The sequence below is a fragment of the Leptosomus discolor genome, chromosome 7 (genome assembly GCF_034619465.1).
Source record: "Leptosomus discolor isolate bLepDis1 chromosome 7, bLepDis1.hap2, whole genome shotgun sequence".
Classification (NCBI taxonomy): Eukaryota; Metazoa; Chordata; class Aves; order Leptosomiformes; family Leptosomidae; genus Leptosomus; species Leptosomus discolor.
This window is the reverse complement of record NC_141397.1, coordinates 53,769,974-53,796,695: the sequence shown is the minus strand read 5'-3', so window position 1 is coordinate 53,796,695 and position 26,722 is coordinate 53,769,974. Positions and strand designations below refer to the sequence as shown.

Below are 26,722 nucleotides of genomic sequence, written 5' to 3'. Positions count from 1 at the left end.
TTTTTTTTTTTTTACATTTTGTGCACACATATTGACAAATAGTTGGGGAGAGAAGAGCATGATTTTTGTGTACAGGAGGTGCTGCCTTAAATAGTACATCTCCTGCTCGGCAGCGTGGCGGCTGGGCTCTGCCTGTGTGCTGGGCTTGCTTTAAATCGCCTGCCTTTTAATGTTTGGAGAAGCCGAAAAGGCCAAAGAGAGCAGAACATGTGTTCAGCCTCCCTCTAGTGCTAGATTTTGTTAATCATCAGGATTATTGGCCTGGGTGTAGGTGCTCGCTGGCGAGGAACGTGGGTAATGCAGCGCAGCTCTAGCTGCCGTCAGGGCTGCCTGGCTCCAGGCAAGCAGCAGTAGCTCCCAGTGACTCTGTAAATAAAGCCATAGTCTGTGTGTATCGCTTGCCATTCAAGATCCAGCTTTTGCAGATTTCTTGGACTCCTAACCTGATTTATTAAAATCCATGTGATAAGCAACTGCTTTTTATCTAAATTGGAGCCGTGTCCAACAGTATAAATAAATTACCTGGTAATGTTAACCCTCTTACTCAAACCTTGGCTTTGCAGGAATGCTTTTGATCTGTCTCCCTTCTTCTGCCTTCCTCGTGTGCTTGAGAAACAGGAATGTGCCGTGCTCTGAATTAGACTGGAACAAATAACATACATGCACTCTGATGTTTGAAAGCTTACTAGGTCTCTGCAGGTTGACGTGTTTGCTCTATAATAGGGGTTTCTAGGCACTAAGGTGAGAAAAATCAGTAATACAAAGTTTGTATATGTTGATAAATAGATGCATGACAGATAAAATGCATGTTTTTCTCATATGCATATATATACACACTATATATATGTGTGAGAATTGCATAATGAGTGGGGATATAGAGCAGACCTCCACGTTATTGGGGAATGAGCATGCACATTTTATCACTGCTGGTTTTTTATCCCTTTCTGTGGGTAGTGTGACCAGTATGTCCAGGATCACAAGAGAAAAGGAACACTGAGCATTTCTTTCAGGCAGCTCTTGATACAACGCATCTTATACACATGTTTGTTTTACAATGCCAAACCACATTCTATTTTAAATCTTTAATGAACCTCTCTTCCCATCTATGTAGCTTTCCAATCCTTACTCTGTTCAGAATAGACAAAGATGCTTATTATAAACCACATATTTTACTGAAAGGGTAAACTGGAAAAGTTTTAATTGTACGGTGTAGCCTGCCATTCATCTTTCTGCCTAGCTATTAATATCTTGGCAATGTTATAATGCAATACAGCCTTTAATAGCTAAACTTCTCGGCAAGGGCTACAAAGGAAGCAAGGATCCAAACAGTTAAATGTGCTCATTATTTTCATCATGCTTATTACTGTGTTACTTAATGTATTTGTTATGTTATTGTTTAATATAGTAACACAGCACGCAGGATGCGCCAGGACCTGCACTGGTGCACACACGTGCCTTCTTTGGGAGGAGGATTGTGGCTGAGGCTGGGAGACGCTTTCGGAGGTGGAACAGAGCGGCTTTTGATAATCTACTGTACAGCAGGTGATGAAGTGAGGAACAGAAGAAAGCAAAAGCCTAATACAGATCATATGTAAATAAGGGTATGGGACCATCTAAAAAGTTGTGATAGGAAACAGAAAGGTCAGAGATGTGGCTGATTGTGATGTTCAGAGATCATCAAGCTAAAAACATCCCAGGTTAAGACACAGGGCAGTGTTAGGCACATATGCCAGCTTGGGTCCAAACTGCAGGCTGTGGTCCCCTGGTGCTATGTCCGAGGTTACAAGCCCTGGTGGGCACTCCTGGCTCATGTGGGTACGTCTTTGTGGGACGTTGTCCCGCTGTGGGCACTGGGGTTGGTTTCACTGCTGGCACCTGTGGAGAGGTTAATCTGTAACCTGGATTATCCTCCTGGGGATAATAGAGACATGAATGTGGAAAGTAATAGGGGAGGCATGGACAGCATGCAGAAAAAGCAGGCAATTTTATCCTGTCAGAGCTAGCATTGGCCTGTGACAGACAAAAAGGAGGCAAAACCATAATTGTATCCAAGGTAGAATTATCTAAGCAGAGGGAAAATAAAAAGATAATGAAGATGTGGGAATTCTCCCGTTAAAGCAGATGAGATGAGTGATGGAAGGGAGTGGGATAACATGATTAGAATTTAAGAAATTTCCGTTCTTCTCATTTCTTAGTGCTGTTCAAATCTTCTGTCGGACTAGCAGGTCCTAGGAAAGATCTCTTGTAAGATCAGTTGCTCCTCTGTCAAATCCTGGGTAGCCTGTGTTGCATTAGGGAACTGTAATGCAGTGGCAAGACTAAGACAAACAGACTGTCAGTAGCAAGCAGGAATTCTAAAAATTGCAGCAAATTATTATGCCTTTTCTATGCAGCTGGGTGGGATTGGAAGATGTGGTTTAGAAAGTCTAAGTCTTTCCATGCAGCTTGGGCATGGTGCTAGGCTGGAACATGTCAGAGCAGATGGAGTCAGATTCCCACCTCGGTTTTGGTGCTTTAAGTACTGTGATGCTGTGTGGTACAGAAATGAGCTTTGGTCAAACAAGATGAAAGGAAATACAGCTGATTGGAGAATCCAGTTGTCTGTCTAAATTCAGTTTTACAACCCTGAAGTAGTTCAAAGGATGGGGCATACTTCGTTCTGGTTTTGATGCAAATTTTGCCTGGCAGTAATGGGATTTGGATGTGGAGAAGTTGTGAGAGCATCTAATTTCCAAGAATGGAAGTGGCTCAAATGCAGCTTCCTGTCTCTGGGTTTTGTTGTTTTTTTTTTAGTTTCCATCACTGGTGAAAAACAGCTTCAGCTGCCGTGGTGGGTTGTTTTGTTGTCAGAAAATGTTGCCTCTGTGAAGAGTGTGCGGCACAATAATCAAGCAAGCTGAAAGGTGGTAGAAATACCAATAAGAAATGTTGTTGTAGCCAGAGTTGGAGGAATTTGTTCCAGGACAGAAAGGCAGGCATGATTTTAAGTGTCTGCTGCCATTAAACTCTGTCTTTGCAGACCATTCCCCACACTTGTATTTTTTTAGTTTTGATTTGCTGATGGAAATGCAGGACATTGCTCAGCTTTAACACCCAAAGAACAGGTAAGGAAGAGCATCTGGAAAACATCATGTGACATTTTTAGTGTTGTTTTTAGTGGTGTGAGAAGAAAAATAGAAATGTTTGGGAAAGCTGTAGCAACTCCCAAGTATTGTTGAAGCCAGCAAGTGACAGCTCTGCCAGAGGTGCTGTACAAACTCCCCTCATACAGCTCCTTCCCTCTCCATCTCCTCATTTACACGTCTATCTTCTGCCATGGGAACAGCCCCATGTCTTGTCACATCCCAGGTCTAGCCTTTCTCTTCAGCTCTGTTACTCCACTCATTCCTGAGTTGCGCTCTCCTCCTTCCCGCTGTTGTCCTGATTTGGCTGGGACAGAATCACAGCCCAGCCATACTGTCAGGCCATTAGCAGTTTCAAGTCAGCCAGGGCAGCTGACCCGAGTTAGCTACGGGTGTAGCCCATCCCATAATGTCATGGTCATTGTAAAGGGGGAAGGTTTGCTGAGGAAAAGGTGTTCCTGTGGGGTTCTTGCTGGGGTGCCTTCTGCTTCTCCTCTGATTTCTCCCAAAGACTGCTCTCTGATTGATTTTGATGACTGGATATTCATTTGGCAAAGTATAACTCTGTGTATCTCTGTTGGTATTGGTGCTGTTTCATTAAATCTGTTTCACTTCCATTCACAGGTCTGCTCTCCTTTTTCCCAGTTCCCCTCCCTGGCTGGTGAGGGGTTGTCAGGTCACAGAGCAACTGTTAAAGTTTATCCCTGGGTGTAGGTTAAACATAGATACCTGTCTCTGGCTCTGCAAATTCCCCTGGCTCTGCCCTGCAATACCCCTTTGTTTGTTCCCAAAAGGTGCCCCTGCCGAGGTCTGTGTAGACATTTGGGTGTCAGCGCTTCCCGCGGGTGGTGGCAGGGCTGCCCTCCAGGAGTGGCGTTTGGTCGATGCCAATGTCAGGGTGAACCTCTTAAAACATTTAGGTAGGGAATATACTTTATGCGCAGAAGTAAATTCCATTGGCTTCTGTGGCTGTGTTGGCCCCAAGCAGAAATACAGTTAAAAGATATTTTCCTGAGGTCTAATATGTATTGGGGACACCATGTTTTCTAAGGCATGAATTTTTAGTGAAAAACAACAACTTACATTTGTTTGTCTGCATATGGACAGTACCAAAATAAACCTCGGAGCTCGCCCAGGAGGATCTGCACACTGGAAATTCTCTCTGCAGGGTTTTGCAGCAGTCTCTGGGCAGCGCAAGCTATTTGTTGTTCAGCTTTCTGTGTAATTCTGGTCCTTTTTCTTCAGCTGAAGTTCTTACTTAGGAAATGTGTAGAAGGTAAGGTGTCCAAACGAGGAGCTTGTTAAAAAAGAAAGCAAGCCCACGGTCATCCAGCCAAATCGAATACGAGACATACATCTGGCAGCCTTAAAGGGAAGGTAAAAGTGGGCCTAATGGTTTGGAAAATGCGATTGCAAACTTCTTGAAAGCAAAGACCTTCCTCTGTGAATCAGAACTGCAGGGCCTACCCAGCTGAGGCTTGCCCGCCCCATGGACTGCAACCATTAACTGCCCCAAAACGTGCAGACTGAGTCAGAGTCCAGATTTTCCTCCTCTCAACTTTGAGAGACATATAGTAGATTTTTAACGTGACTCATTTCTGCAGAAGCCAAACCCAAGCTATTGACTTTCGTGTAGTTTTATACATCCATTTTGCTGATATTTTGCCAGGCTTGCTGGGAGATTCTTGAATCCTTGCAAATGTTTTGGCACACACCCCTTCCTATTACAGCAAAACAAGCAAACAAATTCTGAAGTATGTTATATGTTTAACTTCTACACTTGGAGCTTATTCAGGCTGTGAAAATTGACTGGCCAGTTTTTATTTTACTTTTTTTTTTTTTTTTGGTGGTGATTTCCTAATGGCTTCACAGCCCATGTTCAGGAGTGTTTTCTCAAATTCAGAGAAGCTTGACTGTGTGCTTAAACTTCATCAAAGTTGATAGAACTTAAGCACACGTGTAAAATTAAGCATATATTTATGTTTTATACAGCCTTTTTGCAGGTGACACAAGCAGCTGCATATGGGTTTCCAACATGTGATTAAATTCTAAAAGGAGTTTTTAAAAACAGTTTTAGTCAACCTTAATTTTCTGAAATTGGTAGCTTTAACAAAACCTATCTTTTTTGATTAAAATTGCCTGAGACGTGTCCCTTTTTAAAAGCTCTTCATTTAACTGTCACAATATACAGTCTTGTGTGGGATAGAGTTTGTTCATGTAAATTTAATTTCCAGTTAAAGTGGTACAAACACAAAGTGGTTTCAATAGATCTTTATGAATGTGGCAGTGCTGTTGCTTTCTTACCTCTCTCGATGTGGGGGCCAGGCAGAGCTGTTAAATTGTCAGCTGTGCCCTCCTGCGTATGGCAGATCATAAATCTTCGCCTGATCACCCAGGGAGACCAAAGGCATCCAGCCTTGATCCACAGACATCAAGAGACTGAGAAATCTTGGAAGTTTGTTCTAACGTTTATTTATCTGCAGTATTATGCATAAGTGAATATCTCTGTTATTTTTAAATAGAATTTCCCTGGCTTTGGCTTCATGGCTGCAGCATGTTTTTCTATTTTGCTAGATTGGACAGTCTTGCAGTATCTGGCATTTTCATTCTGTGAAGCTGTTTAGATATTGTTATCGAGCTACTCAATCTCCTTCGTAAGTGAAGCCAAACAAGCTCTCTACGTGTCTTGTTGTCAGCTGTTTCTGCTTTTCTGGGGTGTCTCTCAAGTTTTTAAAATGCTGCCTTCCAAACTAGACATGGTATTTCAGCACTCGCCAGAAGTGTTGAGAAAGAGTAAAATCGCCTTCCGCTCTGCACTTCCCTTGCTCCAGGATGGCACGGCACTGGGCGAGAGCTGGTGTTTGGTGTGGTTTTCCCCTATGGAATATAAATCCAGAGTTGGGGGGGGCTGGCTGTGACAGCTCACCCTGTGCGTAGGCGTGTGTAATTCATGGCTTGTCAGACATGTCCTGTGCCATTGGGGGCATCCTCCTCTTCCCTCTTCTCTTACACCAGAAAAGGAAAGAGAGAGATCACGACTTGGCCAGGATGTGGAGATGAAGGGAGTCTTTGCTCTTGGACATCACCATGAGATTTTTAATAAATGTAACATTCACATCATATGAGTCAGTGGGAAGGTTTTCCTTTATTACAGCGGACACTTAATGAGCTATTTGGTTTCTAGATTGATTAAACTTTGCAACTGTATTGGGGTAATTGGTTACTCTTCAGTTATGGTTCCCCTTGGAGGCAGATGATGAAATATCGGATATCTTCTTAGTTCTCAGTTTTTCTGCAAGCAGCAATACTCTGCGGGGAACATCAGCTCTGCTTGATGTCTGATTAAACATTAATTTGTGATGATATTAGAGCAGATTTTAAGTTGGCGGGGCAGTGGGCAAAGAAGGGGGAAACCTTTAACAGTCACCATAATTATCAATAACGAGTCCTAATGTAATTGTATTAATTAAAAGAAAAAGGATATATTCCCTGCTGCTGTAAAGTTCATTACAGTCAGTGAAAGTCATGCTGGGTCAAAAGGATTTCATGGCCAGATATTCTTTCCCCGTGAACAGAGATGTAGCACTGTCCTGCAGAAGGCATAAAGAAAAAAAATATATATTCCACTTTATATTGTATATTCTGTGGATGAAGAGGAACATTTCACTAATTCAATTTAATTCCCAAGAAACGGTGATTGTAACTCCACCTGGAGAATATTAAATTGCCTTAATGGAAAAATAAACTGGTTTTATTCTCTCCCCATCTTCCCCGTTCAGTTTTCAGATAACTTTATGTGCCTCCTTAGTTTATTAATACACTTCTCATCTTGCTGCTGATTTTGCATCTGGTAGCACTTAACACAGACAGGACTCCCAAAGCTTTTGATCAGACATGTTAAGTAAACTATCGGGACTGTCGGGTCTGCTGCTCTGGCAGATGTCGGCTTGTGGGACTCCTCCTGTCTCTTCATCCCTTGACTGTTCCTGATCAAATCCATCCTGTTGCTTTCATGTGCTTGGGGATCACAGTGCCTCTTCCCCCTGTACTAGCTGGCCTGTAATACGAAGATCCTCTGGTTGACTGAGTACGTTTGCCGTTTTGCTGTTTCCCGGTAGCACTGCAGTGCTTTGAAAGCCCTGTTTAGCCAATGTTGAAATCTCCAGAACTTCCTTCTATGAATGAAATGCAGTGGTCAGAAACCCAAAAAAGCTGGGTGCAGGTTTGAATGCCTGAGGTAGAGGTGTCAGTCTGTGATGCGAGGGGGGGCCTGGATAACACCATCCTGGGGCAGAGCATGTCGGGGCTGAAGGGAGCAGAGGACAGGACCTCTGTGTTGGCATATCCAGCTTTGGGGCACCTCTAAAGTGCACACCTGGGCTGCAAGGCAGAGCTTGTTGAGTGCTTTGACCTGTTTGCTGCATCCTCTTTACTCCTGTCACCTAATTGCCTTCTGTGGTCCTCAAGGGTGGCAGTGGGTCAGGGAGCATTGCACATTTCCTCATGGGCTATTGTCCATGTTCCATCACAGCCACTGGGGTCATTGGCTGATGGCCTTGGACCTAGTGCATCAGCAGAGTGTGCCTCAGGCCGTGGAGCCTGTTGGCTAAACCTCTATGATGCAGCTTCATCATTTTTTGTTTCTCCTCACTTATTGAGTATCCAGGGCTAAATCCTCTTCTGTGATCTTGAGAAGTCTGGACAAGCCATGGCAAAAGCTTCTCTCCAGTGCTGGGGGCAGGAGCTGTTTGGAAGGGAGCATAGTCCTGGGCTCTGCCCTGGCATTACGGCTGCCCATCTGCACTGGTGGCATCCTGCCCCTGAGTGGAGCCAAGGTGCTGGTTTCAGGACTAGAGACCCTCCCAGGATGTGCAGAGGGCAATGGCTTATTAAACAGTGATGGAAGAAGGGCCACTGGCCCACAAGCCAGTGCTTGGCATGGGAGTGGCTTGGATCCAGCCCTCTGATCATGTGAAATTGGGGCCATCCTGCAGTGAAATTGCAGCTGGAGCTTGCATGGCTTGGGCAGTGGTTTGTTGTATTCTGGCATATTTTGTCAGGGATAGGATAGCAAATACAGAGAATGAAATATCCAGTCAGGAGCTGTGTTGGCCTGGTGGGTTAATGTCTTCGTCTGGTGGCCAGAAGGAACTTGGTTGTGTCTCTCGAGTTGCAGCACCTTGGTCCCACCGGGCTACCTGCTTTCCCTTCCTGGGGATGGTATCCAGTTGACAATAAGCTCCTTGGGACAAGGATGATTCCTAACTATTGTATGTGAGCAGTGCCTGTCGCACTGATTGCTAGGGAAATATAAATCTTCATTGTCATACAGATTCGTAACTGCAACAAAGTCTTTGCTCGCTTTCATATACGTGTCCCAGGAGGCTAAGTGCAATTTCTGTTGTCTCGGCTACAGGGAAGGAAGAAGTGGGTTCCCAGGTGTTGGTCCAAGCCCTGGTGCTAAGGGAATGGTCAGTTATTAACCTTCAGAGACTGACATGTACCCACCAGCAGAAGTGACTCCCGGCTGTTGTCAGCTGGTGGATAGAAAGCACAAGGAGAGGCTTCATGGAAATGGCTATAGAGAGCCAAATCAGATCACTAACGGTCAGTAGTGAGTGTCCAGAGAAAAATGTGAAAGGGGTAGTACAAAACATTTTTTATTTATTAAGTGTCTTGGTGGAGTTTTCTTCCAGATGTTTCTCCAGCTGCTTTTGAAATCCATGTAAACTCATAACAACCACAGAGTCTTGCAGCAGAAGTAGCTCTGAAGCTTAGCAGCAAATTGTGTGATAAACACCTACCCCCTTTTCTTTGTTTTGAGACTGCTGCCTTCTAGTTTCATGCTTTCTTCTGTTATCTGCTTTCTATGTTTTGTTTTGGTTTTGTTTGGTTTCTTTTAAATATTTTTATTATTTGTCCTTTTTGTCAGCCTCCTACACCATAGTGAGTTTATAAATTGGTTGTTAAGGTTTCACACGATGTCTCCTAGCAATGCTTGGCAAGTAACTTTTCTTCATTTGCTTGTTCATTTGCCCCAGCTGTAAGCCCATGCAGTTCTTTACAACACCTTGTTGCTTTGGAGATAAGATCAGTTAATCCTCAAGATGCCAAGTGCTATTTGCATTTTCCATGAGTGGAGAAATTGAATGTGGGGCTGTGGCTACCCCAGACCCATGCTGTAGGTGTGGGACTGAGCTGAGCTTGACCTCAGGAGCGCAGCCCCCTTTACCCTGCTGTGTCTCCCGCAGTTTGCTGCTGCACAGCCGCTGGTGTGAACTTTGCCAAGGGAAGATATTTGGCACATTTATTGGCCCTTTTTGGGGCAGTAAGGTAGGCTGGTGTTTAGTGGATGATCACCCCCCACCCCGTTTAAGTCCTGTTCCAGGTAGGTCCACCTGCCTCCTTAAATGATGGCGGCATCTGAGAGACACCAAACAATGCTTTTGAACAGCTCACTTTAAACTTTTGAAGTGTTTTCCTTTGGTCCTGCTAATATCCAGCAACACAAACCAGGTAAAACTATTCCATGCCTGAAAAAAAGAAAAAGCAGGGAAAAAAAATAAATCAAAACCTAACTTCCCTTTGGCTTTTATCCTTTATGTCAGCAGAAGACTAAAAAGGATATTTCAGGCCTGGCTTCAGCCTGATGGAACAGCAGGGAAGTTCTTTTCTATTAGATCCTTGATACAATCACGTCTGGTGAAATCGCTGCGGTCACATCTGCTGAAATCTTCCATCATTTCAGATTTGTTTCAAAAGACTCAACCTTTCTGTTTTAAAAGGGCATGACTACTTTTCCAGCCCCTCCTTGGTGCCTGGAATGGTGATGAGACATCAATCAAGCATCTTAGATCCCCCTCACCCCGAATGCTGCAGTCGGTTCATGTCTCCCTGTCTGTGCTTGGTGGGGCCACCTCTTGGGACTGTTTTAATTTACATTAGGGAATTTGAAACAAAATGTTTGCACTTGTCTTTAGGCTTAGGGGAGAATAGACACAGCAGCTCATCTTCAAGATGCCTTATTTTCCTGATGTGTGCCCTTGAGGGTACATCTTTTTGCCACTGCAGTGTGCTTTGGATGGCTTTTGTGACCTTGGAAAGAAAACTGGGAAATTCTACAGTGAGAGAGATGGGGTAGCAAGGGTGTGTGTTTGAACAGGATCTTGCCTCTGACGGTGGTATTATTGGAGAAAGTGCAAAGAAAGCAGAGAAAAACAAGAAGTGGGGGGATGATTAAACACAAACCTCAGCCTGAAGTATACTGAAGTATATCAAGACTGAATCACTTATTTTCTTCTTCGTAGTTAAAATTTCTCTTCTTGTACGTATAGTGTATGCCATCAAAATCAAACATCTTTCTCTTCTCTCCCTTGCCTGCCTGCAGCTGAAATAGGAAATAAGAGCCCTGTCCTTCTTTCTCTGTCTGCAGTTCTATCTAAGCCCAGCACCGGAGGCTATGGAGTAGAAAGAGACGCTAACTGCTTGTTTGGAGAGCTGTTTCATTGGCTTTTCCTACCACGTCAGTGCCTACCCGAGGATTTCGACAGCCTGCAGAGCGTGTTGTGGGTGCAACCTGGTGGAAGCAGGCAGCGGTCACTGAATTCATCAGGTCTGCCACTTTGTGGCTCAGTTGCATTGACTGGAGGAAAAGACAACAAAGTCTGTCAGGACAAAAGTCCTTCTTTACTATCGACTGCTCACAACCCCCAATTTGCCTAAATTCCACTCTTCCTTGCTCCTCTTGTTACTTTATTTCTTCCTTTCCATAACTGTCTTTGCTGCAAAGGGCTTTTCTGCTCCCTGCTTTTCCCCATTCTTGGATGTGTGAATGCAAACAGTGTTGAGCTGTCATAGTGCAGAGAGCTCCCCAAGCACCTCAGGCTCCCAGTAAAACCAATGTACCAGGAGCAGAAGGCACGGGGCCAGCCCATTTGCTTGAAGTCATTAGCTACGACCGTAATATCCATGGTGTTAATCTCCGTTCTTCCAGTTCTGAGTTATGAGGTTATCAGTGACTTGTGATAGTACGGTGTGTGGAACGTCCTCGTGCTACGAGGAAGGTTGTGTGTCTAGCTGTAGCTCTGCTGTCTTGGATGTCTGCACATATGTAACAGCATTGCATTTCCCAATCACAGCAGCTCGCATTCCTGGGGTGCAGCTCAGAGGATGAGCTGGCCACAACGTTCATGAAACACACTCAGCTGAACCTACTATAGAGAATACTTGAGCAAGGCTAAGGTGGATGGGGAGAAGGTGGAACTTGATGCTGGAAAATTGCACTGTGGTGAGCAAAGTCCTGATGCTCTGAAAGTGTTCAGGAGCTTTGCTGTAGAAAATACACTCTGGAGTTACTTTTAACCTGTTGTCCATGTAAGTCAGCAGGTCGCTACTGCAAAGCTGCCTTCTGTCTTTCCCTGACACAGCAACACCACCGGGCATCAACATGATTTCCCATGGAGACTCAGAGGCCAACCTGGCAGCCCACATTGCATCTCTCATCCCAGGGGCTGTCCCAAGCTGCAGCATTGCGTGGCAGCAAACAGGGCATGGGGAGAGGGGAAAACAGAATAAAAGAGAGGCGGCTGGGTCTGGGTAGGGAAAGGAATTTGGAGCAGGAGCTAGGAAGGACATCTGGGAGCCAGATTCTTCTCTTTGAGCCCATTGCAGGGAGTTGGCTTGGACAAACAAGAAGTGTTCATGCTTCTCTACTGTAACCTGCAAAATGTGATAAGGGTAGGTAATCTAGGTTGTAGGAAAAGGTGGCAATCTAGGGAAATCACTGTGCTTTTTGTGTCTTCTAGCTCAGTGAATAGTCTTATGGCCTTTTCAGCACAGTGAGGCAAACTTTGAGGCCCTGTATTGCCCTCTGCACTGCGTGTTCTGTAATGAATGTCCCTTGGGGTGGTGCAGAGGGACCTGTGGCACTGACTGGTGTTAGGTGGTAGGATTAGCAAAATTAAAGCTAGTTTTCATTGGAACAAAGTGGGTTGACAGGGCTCAGGAGTGGATTACCATCACAGCTGGTCTGAGCTGCACACCAGGAATTCAGGGGCAGACAAACAAGCCAAGCAGTGAAGCTCTCTGCTGTTTTTCTCTCCTTTTGCCTTGCAGCAGGGACTGAGCCAGGGGATAGGAGTGTAGGCATTGCAGAAGTTCACGTGAGTGGATAGTCTCTGGCATGAATAATTTGTTGGACTGGCTTGGCTTATGTTTGCTTTTTGTCGAACTCACGTTGGCTGGGCCAAAGATAGCATCCTTTTTCTTTTTAAACCCATTTTTCCATATTCTGCTGGCTGAAAGGGAGGGCGCGCAAGCGACATGTCTGCAACAATGCCATAAATCCAGACAGAAATAGAATCAGCAGTTCTTTCTCGTTCCAGTGTTTGCATCTGCGAGGTTGTGAGCTTAACCAGTCTGGGTTCCTCGGAGCAGAGCCGTGTCTGTGCGAACCTGTTGTGCCTTGGGAGCTGGCGCTTGGGTTTTGTTCCAGAGCAATATCATAAAACTTTTACAGCAACGTCATGAGAAGAGAAATAACTTAACCCTCTCTTGCTAAAGTTAGTGTTGCAAATTCTTCTCCTGTTTCCACATGCAGCAAACCCCTCGGTTGCATCTGGAGCACTGTGGGAAGAAAAATGCAAGATTTGTGGAAGTGGGGAAGAGAGAGCAAGCAGAAACCTGTCTTTGCGAGGATTACCATTGCTTATGTACTGAAAGTCCAGTCCTGTCCCAATAGGCGCTTACACAGATCGGTAGTGTTATTTGTTGGCACTGTTGTACTGCATTGTGCTCCAGTATTTGTAGAATTGGGCTCTTAATCTATGTTGATTATGTTTTAATTGAATAAATAAATCTTTTACAGAGCCCAGAATCAATAGACATGTTTCCATGCTATTTTATTTTATTTTTTTTTCTAGGTTTCCTAAGGACATTTAACTTTTACAACCTTACAACTTGTTCTGCAGCATTTGCCAGTCAGCTATTGCATAATTGTTCTGGGGAACGAGAACCTGGGAATAATATGGCCCAGAAATGCTAAGAAGCAGAAATGAAATTGGCTGATCTTCTCATCTGCCACCATCCCTCCTCTCCAGGGTCAGGGTACCAAACAGGCCATGTGTGGGCTCCAGTTCTGTTCCTGGGTCTGCCATTGATTTGATTTATCACTTCAAATGTTGAGGCCTTGGGTGCCCTTCGCGTCTCCCCCCTGTTTCCACACTGGCTTTTGGCTGCTTAGCTTAAAAATTGTTTGGAGTGGAGCAATCACAGTTTTTGTGTCTGAAAAGCCTGTGGCTGCCTTGTAGTTATAGGCCAACAACTAGAGGATGGAGAAAACCAAACAAGAGCCATGAAGTGCACTAGTAGTGGAAAGGAAATTGTGCTTTTGCAGATTGAAAAATCCAGGTGCCTACAGCTAGCTTGGAGTAACAGTCTGGAGTAATTCCTGTGAAAAGTATTTCTCGGTTTTGAACAATAGTTTGGTTGGAAAAACTTTGGTTCTGTAATAAAATCAGGCAAGAAGAATTGAGTTTGTAAGTAGTTTCTAACCTGACTCTCAGCCTTTTAAATGACGTGTTCTTGCACATTGGAGCTTCCATTTTCTTGTTAGTCAAGCCAAATTTATTGTAATCCAATAAGATTTAATAATCATTAGGAACTAATGAATGCCTCAGCACGTATAAGCTTGGCAGATCAGAGCCTGCCTGCTTTGCATAGTCTGTCTCTCTTTGACCAACTTGCCATTTATGTGTCAGATTGATGACTGGGGAATTCTGTAAAACAGGTAATGATCGAATGCTTCTGAAATGAAATTTAAATAAAAACTATCTGGAACAGCCAATGAGCCAAAGGAAAAGGCAAATTTTTGGCTTGGAAAATCGAAGTAACTTGGTGAGAGTGAAGGCAAACAGAGCTGGATTGTCTGTGAGGAGGTGCTGGTACGGTCTGAATAGTCTTTACGTGAGTTGTTAGGTAATTCTTTAGTATTTTTATTATTGCAGTAGTGAAGCTTTGAATGAGCTCTTCTGCACTGAGCTCTGTAGTTGCATGTATGTGGAGAGACTCTCTGGGGGATTTTGAGATAAATCAGACTTGGAAAGAAAAAAGAAAAATTCTGACTATGACTCAAGTTGAGAAAAGACTTTCTATGTGTAATATTTCACTTGACTCAAAAACTTTGGTTTCTGCGCATGCCCTAGGTGTGGGCTGGCTCAGTGGAACTACCTCCTGGCATCTACATTGCACCTCGTAGGGATCCTTAGCTGGTTTTCTTGAACTTCTCATTCCTGATGGAGTTGCCTAGTTTCCAAAGCACGGAAAACATTGAGGAGGGAGATGTTTCCTAGCTTGTACCTGCCTTTGTGCACTGCTAGGAGGTACTGCTATTGAGTTGGCCTGTACAGCACAGAGGTCCTTCCCAGAGGTTTTGGACTAGGTTGATTTTTCGAAAACAAAGCATGTAAATGAGTCCTCTTTTGAAATGCTTATTCTAGCATGGATTTCAGTGCAGCCCTTGAACAGTGGCTTGGGGATCGCATACTCCCCTCTGGCGCCAAGACCTGGGTTTTACTTTTGGAGGTGGGTGGTGGTGGTGAAAATTCACATCTCTTCCCTTCCAAGTGAGCATCCTTACCAGCCTGGGTACAAGTGAGGCTGGGCTGTTTTGAAAGCAGAGAGAAAACAAGATGTATTGAATTAGAAAGGGTCCTGGCTGTACATTGGTATTTGCTCTGGGCATGGGCTTTCCTGCGTAATAGCCTGTTTCACAAGGGCCTTATTTATGTTCTTTTGTGACCATTTATTGCAAATCATGTCCTTCACCTTGAATTTACTAGAAATGAACTTTTCCACTCCTCCTTGAAGGACCTCATTTTTTAGATGGAAATTTCAAAGAAGTGTTGAACCAGACAGCTACCACAAATTGATTTAAAATAATAATAGGTGCAAGTGGCCAGTCACTAGCCACCGTGGCTTGCAGCTCTGCTCTGTTTGCGCTTTGCCTGAAATGGCGATGTGGCAGAAGAGATGCTCTCAGTATCCAGGTGCTCCAAGCCTGTCTTGGATCCAGGTGCCCAGCCAGGCATCCTTCTAAAGTACATCTGCATCTGCAGGAGCAGGGATTGTCCTGCCTCTTCACCTCGGCAGCAGATTGCACACTGAGTTACATAATCCTCTAAGTGAATTTAACACAATGGGACCATTGTGGGAAATACATGAAGAAAAGCCCCCAAGCAGCCTAAGTCCTTGTGAGATGGGTGCTTGCTGCTGGTTCTGGGAGAGAGCTATAGCATTTCAGCATGTCTGTCCCTGCGACCTGAGAGTTATTGCTGGGCATGGTAGCAGCACTGTGAGGACAGTAAGAAACCATGGGCCAGGCCAAGTAGCTTGAATAACTGGAACTCTTCTTTCTTCTTTAAGGTGAATCCTGGTGGCAAGACGCTTGAGGAGAGGCGGTCCAGTTTAGATGCAGAAATCGACTCTCTGACCAGCATCCTGGCCGACCTAGAGAGCAGCTCTCCTTACAAACCTCGGACCCAACAGGTTAGTGGCACATTGCATAAACAGAGAGTGGGAAAGTGGCCAGCATTGACTGCTGGAGTCAATTTGCTAACCGCTTGGTATTTGTTGCAAGCAGGCATGCCAGTTCCTCCTGATAGCATCCAGATGTGGCTGTCAATGGGGAGAAGGGCGCAGCCACTCTGAAGGGGGCACCGGCTCAAAAGCTGCCATACCTCTGAGCGAAGGGCCTCTGATCCCGATTGTTAGATTGTCACGGAGATTGTTAGAAAAATACTTGCAAAAAATGGCATTTCATTCGCCTTGACTTTCCACCAACAATGGCTTGTGAATTAAAACCTGCTCAGTTCACAAGTACTTTTGTGCTTTTGTTTTCTTGTTGTTTTTCTGTTTTGTTAACTTTTATCTGTCATGCTGCCAGGAGGATCCAGATATCCGCGTCTCAAGTTGTTTTCTTTTGTTTTTGTCATCTAATCAGTGGCGACAAAGTGGCTTGGATCGTAACTCAGCTGTCAGGGTGGCTGTAGCCCGGCAAGGCAGACTGGAATTTGCACTTACTCTGCTGTGTCTAGACAAGGACTGCAGGGGTGACAGCAGCTCAGCTAATTTTTGTCACTCATCTAGGTAGTGCTTGAGTGGAGCTGTTTAAGTTCTGGTGAGATGTCATCTATTTATCAGAGGAAGCGGTGACACCCCAGTGGCACTTTAAAAAGGGCAGTTCTTGAGATCTTGTAAAACCATCCCAGATGTGTTTGAGCCCAGTTGTGCCCTGCCTTTGCTTCCTAATCTCATGACTGGTTGACTGGTCTCATTTCTTACATGTATATGGGTCTATAGACATGTATGCAGCTATATGTATGCCACGTTTGTCTTCCCAATGTCGACCCTCAGTCAAACCCCGAAAGTATCAAAGGGGTAGCTGATGCTACTCTGTTGCACACCCATTATCCATACAGGCCTTCTCTTTGGTTTGTGGCTTTTTTGGTTATTTTCACTGATGCTTTTCTCTTCAGTAATTGAATTACCTGTGGAGCAGAACTAAAGTAGTGATCAGAGCTCGTTTAGATTTGCTCTTGTTTAAGTACGTGAACTTAACAAAAGCAGAGTTAACTCAGAGTTGTGCACTTTTGAAAGCACGCATCTGCACACAAAGGCTCTGCCATGGTGGTGTGTGTGGTTTCCGTCTCTTCTGCAGGGACCTCTCGATAAACTACTTCCATTCTAGCAGCATTTATACGGTTATTGCATAAACTTACAGATTTGTCCTTGATTTTGGTCAGTTACTCAAAAGGAGCAACAACATAAGTCAGACACAATTCACTCCTTTTTGCAATGGGTGTTTGTTGTTGCGATAAATGAGATGAGTTTTAACAGTGACAGTGCTCAGACACTGTGTTGAATAACCCATGTTCATTTTGTTTGCGTGAGTCAAACGCATACGAACGCACACCGTTACTGGGAGATGCTTTATAGTGTCAAAACACTGCAAGAGTTAGCTGGAAGAGATTTGTACTCACCGTCTTCCTTGGCAATGCCCACGCTCAGCTCCAGCATCTTCGCAGAGACATGCAGCTTCTGTAAGCACTTTGTGGAGTGTTTGCAGTTTGCTGACAGTACTGCTGACTGTCTCATGATAATTCTTCCTTTGTGATCTGGTGTTCTGTGGATAGGTTGTTTTTTCACTTTTAGTTTGTACCTAAACCATTTTTTAAAAAAATATATAAAAATCACGGTGTTCAATTGTGGCAAAGTTCTGCATTTGGGTTTCTGGAAGATTGGAAGGCATAGCCCAAGTTTTGGACTTGATCTGACTTTTTAAGTTCATCAGCCTTCAAGATGACGTGTGCTGCTCAGTGGATGTGCTTATTCCTGTGGCTTTTTGCTCACAGTTCAGGTGGGGGCTATGAAGACTTGTCCCCCCTACCCAGGAGCAATGGGATGCTGCTGCTCCCTGGTGTGTTACAACCTCTGTGTGCAATCCAGTAAGCAGAAGCAGCTGAATTCCATCTCTGGGACCAAATCCTGAATTTCTTTGCTCAATTTATCAGGCTTCTCAGGATTTATTGGTTAATGTAATGATGCCCTATGAAAAGTACAGCTACAGCAACTTCTTCTAGCTGTAGCTGTTAGAGAAAGAAAGTGCCAGAGTTGAATGTATCATCTGCAGTAATTAAAGAGTACTCAAACAAGTCCTTGAAAGGTGGAACTAGAAAGTAAAGCTTTGATATTTTCCTTTGTTTGATCTGAACTAAGTATTAAAACCGATGAGTCATTTGATGGTCTTATAGTAGGATAATAGATTAGGCTGCAAATTGTGAGGTACTTACTCAGAACATCAGCACATTTATTGGATTACACCTTAGCTGACCTTCCCAAATTTATCAGGATAATGGCTGCAGATAGGAAAATAGAGTTACGACTTGTTTTCAGAGAAGACGTTTCCCATTGTTCTTATGCGGTTAAAGCATTATAATAATTTTATAGGTATACCTTGCCCTTGGGGATACTCCTGTTCTGGAATAAAAGAAATTTTACTGTGAGGTTTCTTTTTTATATTGTCTTCAAGATAGTTTTAAAGCAACATAAACTAAACTGTAACATAGTCCTCTCGCTGGAGTAGGAGTGATAGCAGCATAATGACATGCAGTTTATTTAGCATGCTCCATTGGCATACATTCACACAGAAGGAAGCTCTTTCAATCCTTGGTACGAGTTCAGGATTGCAGTCAGACAGACTGCACTGGGAGGTGCCTCTGAAGCAGAGGGGTTTTTACCCTCCACAGCAGGCTTAGAAAGTCCATACCTCAGTGTGAATCAATCCCAATGTTACCAAACCTCAAAGTGAAAGGTTCTCTCAGGCTTTGTTTCTGGTTACTTCTTGTCTCTGTCTTGAGGCAGTTGTTGAGAGATGCCTGCAGCCAAGGTTTTCTAGGCATTGATAGTTTACTTCATACTGACCATCAGCAATATGCATGCAAGAAGCAGCTTTTGATCACTGTCACCTCAGCCACAGGCTGAGCCCATGACTTGCAAGTGAAAGTCTCTCTGACTGAGTCACAGAAGCCGTCAGAAAGTGATTAAAATGCTAGGTTTTCTTTCAAAATTGCACATAGCAAAAAGAGCAGAAAATTGCAAGACTAAATCATCATCTTTAACTGCAACACAGCAGCGTCTAAGGATGCTTTCTGTGTGTGTGAGGTGGTGTAGGAGAGACCATATTTCTAGAATATAGCTGGAGCTCGACTTTTAGAAAGGACCAAACATCACCTAAGCTTGAGAGGTTTCTGTGTGACCTTCACCAGCACAGCCAGTTCCAGCCTTCTGATGCAGTGAACTGAAATGGAGGAGACAAACATGATCTCAAAATTACCATGACTGCAATGACATGTTAGTAGATGAGCTTTCCTTAGGTATTGTTTAAAGAACTGCAGATGCATTATGAAAAAAATCAATGTGTTTTCTGTTTACATATCACACCTTCTAAATTGCAGTAACCCATTGGAAAGTTCAGAGGCAGAGAACCGACTATGCCTTTCATTAGTAAAAGGAGGTTGTATAGACAAGGCATCTGGGTGCATAACTTCCATGAATGGGAGCAGGGGCTGTACCTAAATTGGGTGAACCCCGACTAGGGAGCCTGGTGAATGCTGTGATCATCTGGCTCCTTCATTAAAGGGCATTTTCCCCAATTCTTACCTGTTCTACTTAAATCCTTTCTTAAGAGATGAGTGCAACAGGGCCTTAAGCAAAAAAAAACATGCCGAATTTCAGCCCATAAAATAACTGTTTGCATTTTTAAAAACAAGAAAACTTTGAGACTCTGGAGAGAGGGCTTCCAGCAGAGGCTGTGAAAATGAAATACTGGAAATAGCAGCATACAAAGGCTCAGGATTTTTTTGTCCCTGCTGTGAATTATGTGTTGAATGCCAATTGCTTTGTCCAGAATTGAACACCTACCTTCTGATACTCTTCAGCTGTTTCCTAAATTTCCAACAGATTGTCTTTTTGGCAAAATAGGACATTGTGGGAGGTGTACCACGTAGTAAGATGTACCTGGTCCGAAGGTAATTACCCTTTTATAAAAAGCAAATATGGGGTGGCCAAAATTTATGGAGTATTTAAATAGTGAAAAAATACGCTTTGATGGTCAAGATCAAATCTACTTGTGTACAGCTGTCAGAGGCAGCTTCATCCAGAGGGGACTGGGCTGGGAGTCTGGAGACCTGTTTCATTCACAGCTACCACCACTGTGCTAAATGACCTTGAACTACTCTACTTCCTCTCAAAATCTCTTCTGTCCTTGTAGCCTGGCAACCTCTCCAGTGTGATTTGCCTCTTACTCCCCACTCACACGTGTATGGCATCTAGCAAGTTGAAACCTTGGTGGATTCATGCCTGTGTCCCTGCCTCTGTATCACTGCCCCCAGTACTAGACATCTGCCACTATCCAACACTGTCAGCCTAAGTGAGCAATATTTTGAAGAAGCTCATTCTCAATGTGAGCTGCAGAACAATAAAAAAGTAAAGAAAATTAAATTAAAAAATAAGTGATACATTTTCATTAAGTTCCAGACATTACTGAAATTTAAAAGGGATTTAAATGTTTGACAGCATTGGTTGTTATTCCATCACTTCTTTTGACAACCAGTTGGGGATAACAAAAGCAGTGAAAAGACAATGGATGTATTTTCTTGCAGAGTGATGGGACAGGATTGAAGAGTTTCAGCTGTAGGATGGCAAACCACAAAACGAGGCAAAATGTTGAGCGCTGAAGACTCCTAGGAGCACTTTTCCATGTACATTTCTGATTTTAGTGTCCCACTTACAACTGCACCAGGAATGCACGTCTAAGAGTTCGGATGTTTTAGCTTTGTTTATGTGGAGCCTCCCACTCAAAAAAGAGCAGCACATTCCCCCAGCATCACAAAAGAGCCTTATGATTGCTCTTGGTTTGGGCTGTGGGATTGATGTACGGGCTCTGTGAAAAACAGATTGTTGAATCTTTATTCAAAACAGCAAATTTGTGCAAATTTGCTAGTCCAGGCTCAAAGTCTGGTTTCCTTGTTCCTGTTAGTTGCCTGAGCCTGACTTCTTAGGTTGATATGCACCCAGAGGATTTTGCAAGTGCAGTCTGTGGAGTATTTGCTAGCATACCAGTTGTTGTCAGGAATGTTTTTCTTTCTTCTAAGAAAGAAAGTTTAAGGGTACAAGCAGATTAAGATTAATTTGGTGGATTCAGAATTAATTCCCCCCTCCTGTAGCATTTATGTGAGAGAGAGTTTGTGGTTCCTCAGTTATGGGACTCAGTGGGATTCGGCTGTTTCAGGTTTTCAGGATGGTGCTGAGTCTTTTTCAATGCAATTTGGTCTGAAATTGATGGCTTAGCTTCTACTGTCTTCAGAGACGTTATCAGAGAACAGAAGTAGTGCCCAGGCCTCTTCCTGCTGATCTGAGCACATCTAATCTGTGGGAATCTGCACAGCTTTGCCAAGGAAACTCCTGAGTCCAGCAGCACAGCATGGTAGCCAGGCAGTGCTTTCCCAGTGGCAAGGGGCTCCCTGTATTTGTTTACTTGGGGTCTGTGCATTTTGGGTTTTGTGGGCATTTTAATCTCTTTGGTTGTGGGACAGACAGGCTTGCTGGGAATAAGCCCATCTGCTGAAAATGAGAAGCATCCCCTGCCCGTGCTAAAGTGTTGATGACCTTTTGGTAGGACCATCCAGCCACTCCAGAGCTACTCGCACTACACAACACTTTTCTCAAAGGCTGTGAGTTGCTGCCATTTCCCCACTGACTTGGATGGCTTGTGTGGACACAGAGGGATGACAGTGTTTCACAGAGGTGTGCCCAAGCTGCCGTTGAGCTGGTGAGCTCTGATGCTTGTAGCAGCACCAGAGGGCTTGTGCGGGCTTACCATGGGGCTGCTGGCGAGGGCTATTCTTAGCAGGCTGTGACACTTTTACCGTAGTCACAGACATCAGGAGTTACATGGGCTGTTTTAAAGATGGGGTAACCTCCGAGAGCTGTGCTCCTGCTTCTGGCTGCAGCACACTGGCTTTGTGCTGTTTGGAAAATCCATGTGGATTACTTAAAGTAGAAAAGGAAGCATCCCATCTGGAGCAATTTCAGTGGGTTCCTCGCAGCACTGGAGAAATAAAGCCTCTACATCCAGGAAACTCTTCTCCTGCAGTTGCCCTCTCCAAAGGCACAGTGATATTCCCACCCTGCGTGGGTGGTGTTTGAGATGGTCCCAAGGTTGAAGCTTTCTCGGAGCACTGCTGCAGGCGTGCTGGCTGCGAGTGCACGTCTGTCACGCCGTCCTTGACGTGCCTGAGGGCAGAGGAGCATGTGCTGGGCAGGGATGTTCAGCTGCATATGTGTGAGTTGAGAGGCATAGCCAAGAGATGATTTCATGTATGTTTGGATTTGGTGTTTCTCTACAAGAAAGGGAAACCTTCCCGCGCTCATCAACTCCAGCCAGCGCGTGTGGCAAACTGACGCTGCTCTGATTAGCAGATGCTCAAATCAGTTGCGTCTGCTGGTAAGTATTAGACCTTAATCCTTTTGATAAGAGCACATCCGTGAAGATTTTTACAGAAAGTTTTCTGAGATCTCAGATTATCAGCTTGTCACAAATGAACAGGATAAAAGTGACCTTTGCAGGGTATTATTTCTTCCTCTTGTACTATCATCAGAGTGAAAATAAAGCAGCACTACTCCTGCTGTTTCTTTTTTTGTGATGTATAATCAAGTTCACAGAAATCTCAGTAAGGCTTACTTTTCCCCTTCCCCTTTCTCTTTTTTGCATCCATTTGGGTTTTCTGCCTACGTGCTTGGCTACAGCTTTAGATGACAACTAGTGTTGGATATATTGGACTTTAAAATCTGTACAGGCATCTCAAATTTGTTTGTGGATAAAGATAAACATTTGCTTTGGGAACAGTGATAAAAAGCAAATAGTACCTCATCATTTCATCTTTTTTTCATTCCACATTTGTGATTATTTTGTTGTGAGTGGTTGAGAGCGGGGCTTTTTACTCTCTGAAGCTGTTCAAGGCCTACTACCTATTGATATATTTTGTTTTCTATTTTTTTCACTGCAACGGGACCAAGCTGCTGTATACCATCATCTCAGGAAGCCTGTGATCATTTCCGCGTCCTTGTTTTTTGGCACTTGCCATGGTTTGGCACTCATCTCAAAGGGACCCAGTGCACTTCACAAGCTGTCCGTGCGTCCAGCCAGCAAAGAGCAGCTGCCTCTAGGGCAGGGACCTGCATTTCATTGGGACGCAGACTCTGCTTGCGTCCTTGCACGGGTCGATGCATCTGAGTGCTTCAGTGGCATTAGATTTACCACCGCAACAGCAGCCCTGTGAAATACAGAAGTATGCTTGTTATTTCATGGCCAAGGGAAGAACCAAGGCTCTGGGAGATTAGGTGACAGGGTTTGTGCGTGGACCACCAGGGGAGCTGAGGCCTGCGTACCCTGTCACAGGTTTACGCTCCTCTTGTGGCACATGGGAATGGGTGGGCAGAGTATCATCACTCTTTGTTCTACGCAGCACTCTAGAAGTGGGCAGTTGTTTTCCCCACCTGCGTACAGCTAGAAGTTGAACTTAGTCCTCTGGCACAAGGCGGTGACTGCCCCACGCGAGCGGCAGCCACTCTCCTGCACGATGCCCACCAAGGAAATAGCTGGTGCATTTTGAAATGAAAGCGTAGTTGATTAGTTCTTCTCACCCAGCACCCATTGGTGTCTGGCACTCGGCTGCTTCCCACATATGGTTTGAATCCAGTGGCCACTTTTAAGTGGGTCTAAGAGGGGTGTATATGTATGCAAAACTTGGTGGCTGGGCAGGAGGGACACATGTGTCTTGGGGAGCTGCAGCATGGTGCTGGCTGTCATCGCTGTGGCCCATGGGCTTGCCCATCCACACACACGCACAGCCCACTGCATGTCTTGCAGGCAATCTGAACTTTTGCTCTTCCAGACTGCGCTGTAACCAGGATCTCTGACCTGAAACATGGATTATTTGGCTGACATACACAGATAAATGCCAAGGCTAATACTAGGGGGAGAAGGGAAGCGGGAGACGCGGTCAGGAGAGGTAACAGAGGAGAACAGGAAGGGTCAGAGTCTGCTCAAGATGCAAGACGCAAGTCCATAGGAAATTAGACTTCCTTTGCTTGGCTCTCTATGGCTTCTGTTCCTTTTGTGTTGACTATTTATCTTCTGCACACACTAGGAACCAGCTGGTTTTCCCTCCCTGTTAGCTAAAGGAAATAGTTCAGAGCCAAGGGAACAGCACAGCAACTTAGAGAAACACCTGCATGGCAATGCAGCACTTGGGACTTTGCTCCCAGTGCGGCCTGCGCTGGACGTCTTCCCCAGGCCATTTCCACCAAAGTGGGAATGATGACTTTGTGATTTGTGCATTACACTCACAGCAAGGAGAGCATTGTCTTGGTATGCCTTCAAATCGCTTCAAATCTATCCAGAGACCATTGAAGGGCAGGCATAGATCCTGCTGATGTGAGTTACTGTTGAGTTGCACTTTTTAAAAGAGGAAGGCAACTAACTTGTGCAGTTGCAGTTTTTAAATACATTTGAAAGGTGAAGGCTAAAACACACTAGGGAGCTCTAGGATTTAAAGCATGGCCTTCACAAGTTTGTCTCGGTTACTTACTAGTGCCTGTTTGCCTGAGCGCTTGCAGCTTTTCTTGCTTTTATCCTTGTAATGCCCTGAGGAAGAAGTTTGATTCTTTTGTTCTGCAAATGGAAAGCTGAGGCACAGCGAGACCGTGCAGCTTGTGCAGCTCATTGTAAAACAGGGCTTTGGTCACACATCGGTGATGTTCTGGGATAGTGTTGGCATTTGCTGGTCTGTCCTCTCTTTCATGGTCTGTTTTTATGAGGGTCTGTTGTACTGGGGAGAGAGGAACCCTCCCTAGAGCCCTTGCTGGACAGTCCGAAGGCAGAGCAGATCTGTTCCCAGCCTCATTTCAGGTCGGGCCACCTGGAAGAATTTAAAGCCCTACAGAAAAGTGAGAGGTGGCCATGCAGTTTCTACATTAGACCTTGCTACCAGTGCATAAATAAACATGATACATTTATAGCCTGAACATATCTCAGGATTGTTGCAAGATGTTCCTAGTTCAAAACCGTTAACTGTTAAAGTAAGAGGCAGATGCATCTGTGGACATTTTAAGGGGCTGTGTCTATATTTTCTGTTATTGATTGCCTTTTGCCTTCCTGTCTGGAACCTTTTGAGAGATGAGTGTGATGCTGGGATGCATTGTCTCTTTCTGTATATTAAAGCTGCCTAGGCTAAAAAAAGACCCAACCCACACCCAGCCTGATTCTGAAAGCTATGAATTGATAGATCCTTGCTGTAGCTCTTCAAATAACTGTAAATTACTCCGGGCTGTTACAGTTTCATTGTAAGAAAGTTCCTTCCTTGACTCAGTCTTCTTTGCATCACAGTGGAATGCAATTAGGTGACGTACATATTGTGGCTTGGAAGCACTTACAATTTTCTCAGCCTTATGTTGTCAACTTTTGTTCCATAGCAGGCTTGTGGACTGTATCACTGTGCCTGTGTTAGCATATATTATCACCATATGGTGTTTCAATAGTGAATAGGAAACTTCTATGAGTATGTAAAAGAGTACGAAATGGAAAAAAAAAATTATAGCAAGATAAATCTAACATGCTGCTTCACAGCTGAAAGTGAGCACTCTAACTAACTGCTGTTTCTGTGAGAAATCAATAATGTGTTGGTCCAATGAGTATTACCGTCTTCTCCCACAGATTTAAAAACAAACAAACAAACAAAAAAACAAACAAAAAATGGACCTGGCCAGAAAAAGGAGATTTTGATGCAGTTGTTATAAATATGTCTGCCAATGTTTGCAGTCTGAGACTGATTACTCCCTGCCCAAGGAAAATGTTCAAAGTCTTGCAATGAATTCTTTGCTTGGAAAGAAGTAGTTTCATGTGCATAAGTACAGTGAGAGCAGGGGCAGGTTGAGCAGTTCTTATGGCATTATGTGTAAAGACAGATAGGATTGTTGCAGTCATCTCACCTGGTTGTTAGCGTAACCCAGGTCAGAGACTTTGCTGTCTTGTCATAAGTAGCTTTGTTGTTTATCTTTGGGTTGACGAGAGACCAGATGTCTTACTCCCTCTGGAGTGATTTGTAAGAAGTCGATGAGAGCCTGTTGCTGTCCCAAGAAGCTCAGAGCCATGAAGAATTGCCATCTTGCATGCCAACAATCACTGCAGTCATCCTGTAGGCTCAGGCACAGTTCTATTTCCATCCGGCAGAAAGCTGGGATGCACATGCAGTTTCAAGCTGTGATTATCAATAGGGGAAGAGAAGGTGTTGGGGTTGATTACTGTGCTGTTTTGCAGAAAGTTCAACTGTGCATTAGATAAGATATCTGTGCAGTTAAGACCGTTTTGCAGTCTTAAAAAGCAATGGATATGTCACTGTTGTTCAGCTGGGTTTTTTTGAGCACTGCATAATTCAGCAGGGAGATAGTACAAATATGGTATTGAACTCTACTTAATCTTTTTCTGGAAACATTTTGACTGGAGTCCACATCAGCAGCTAATGTCCAAAGTGCAAGACAGGGGATCTGGCTGTGGAACAGAGTGGCCACGAAGGTCACGGTGTTTTATGAGACCCCAGTGGCAGAGAGCTGCTACCGTGCTCGAGACAGCACTCTCCATTTTGCATGAAAAGCCATGGAGATACCACACACGGGATGCAATCATTAAGTGCTTCTTAGGGTAAATGTAGATAGCTGTTAGGTTTTGGAGGTGTCCGGAAGAGCCAGCACCCCAAAGCAGGGCTGTATGACACTGGAAATCACCAGGCTTTTTAGTCCTTTGGCAAGACTTGCCTTTGACAAGCCTTGGCTCTGACACTGTTGAGTAATGTGGTCATTTCTAACTAGTGGCAATAAAACTTTAGAGAACACCTGCTGTTTCTATATTGAACATATGTGTGCGTGCTCATGTAAAATCACAAATGTGTGCAGGTCTAGAGAATACAATTTATATTTGGCATCTTTCC

General features: G+C 44.3%; 1 protein-coding gene across 4 annotated transcripts in view; it reads left to right on the top strand.

Moving 5' to 3' along the window:
- The window catches only part of LPP (LIM domain containing preferred translocation partner in lipoma), a 208,259-nt gene that overhangs the window by 36,000 nt on the left and 145,537 nt on the right, over nucleotides 1-26,722 (top strand). For all 4 annotated transcript variants that reach the window (XM_086468075.1, XM_086468078.1, XM_086468076.1 and 1 more), the window contains one exon: nucleotides 15,543-15,665. In XM_086468075.1, the coding sequence (XP_086324201.1) occupies nucleotides 15,543-15,665 (123 nt within the window). The remainder of the gene's footprint in view (nucleotides 1-15,542; nucleotides 15,666-26,722) is intronic.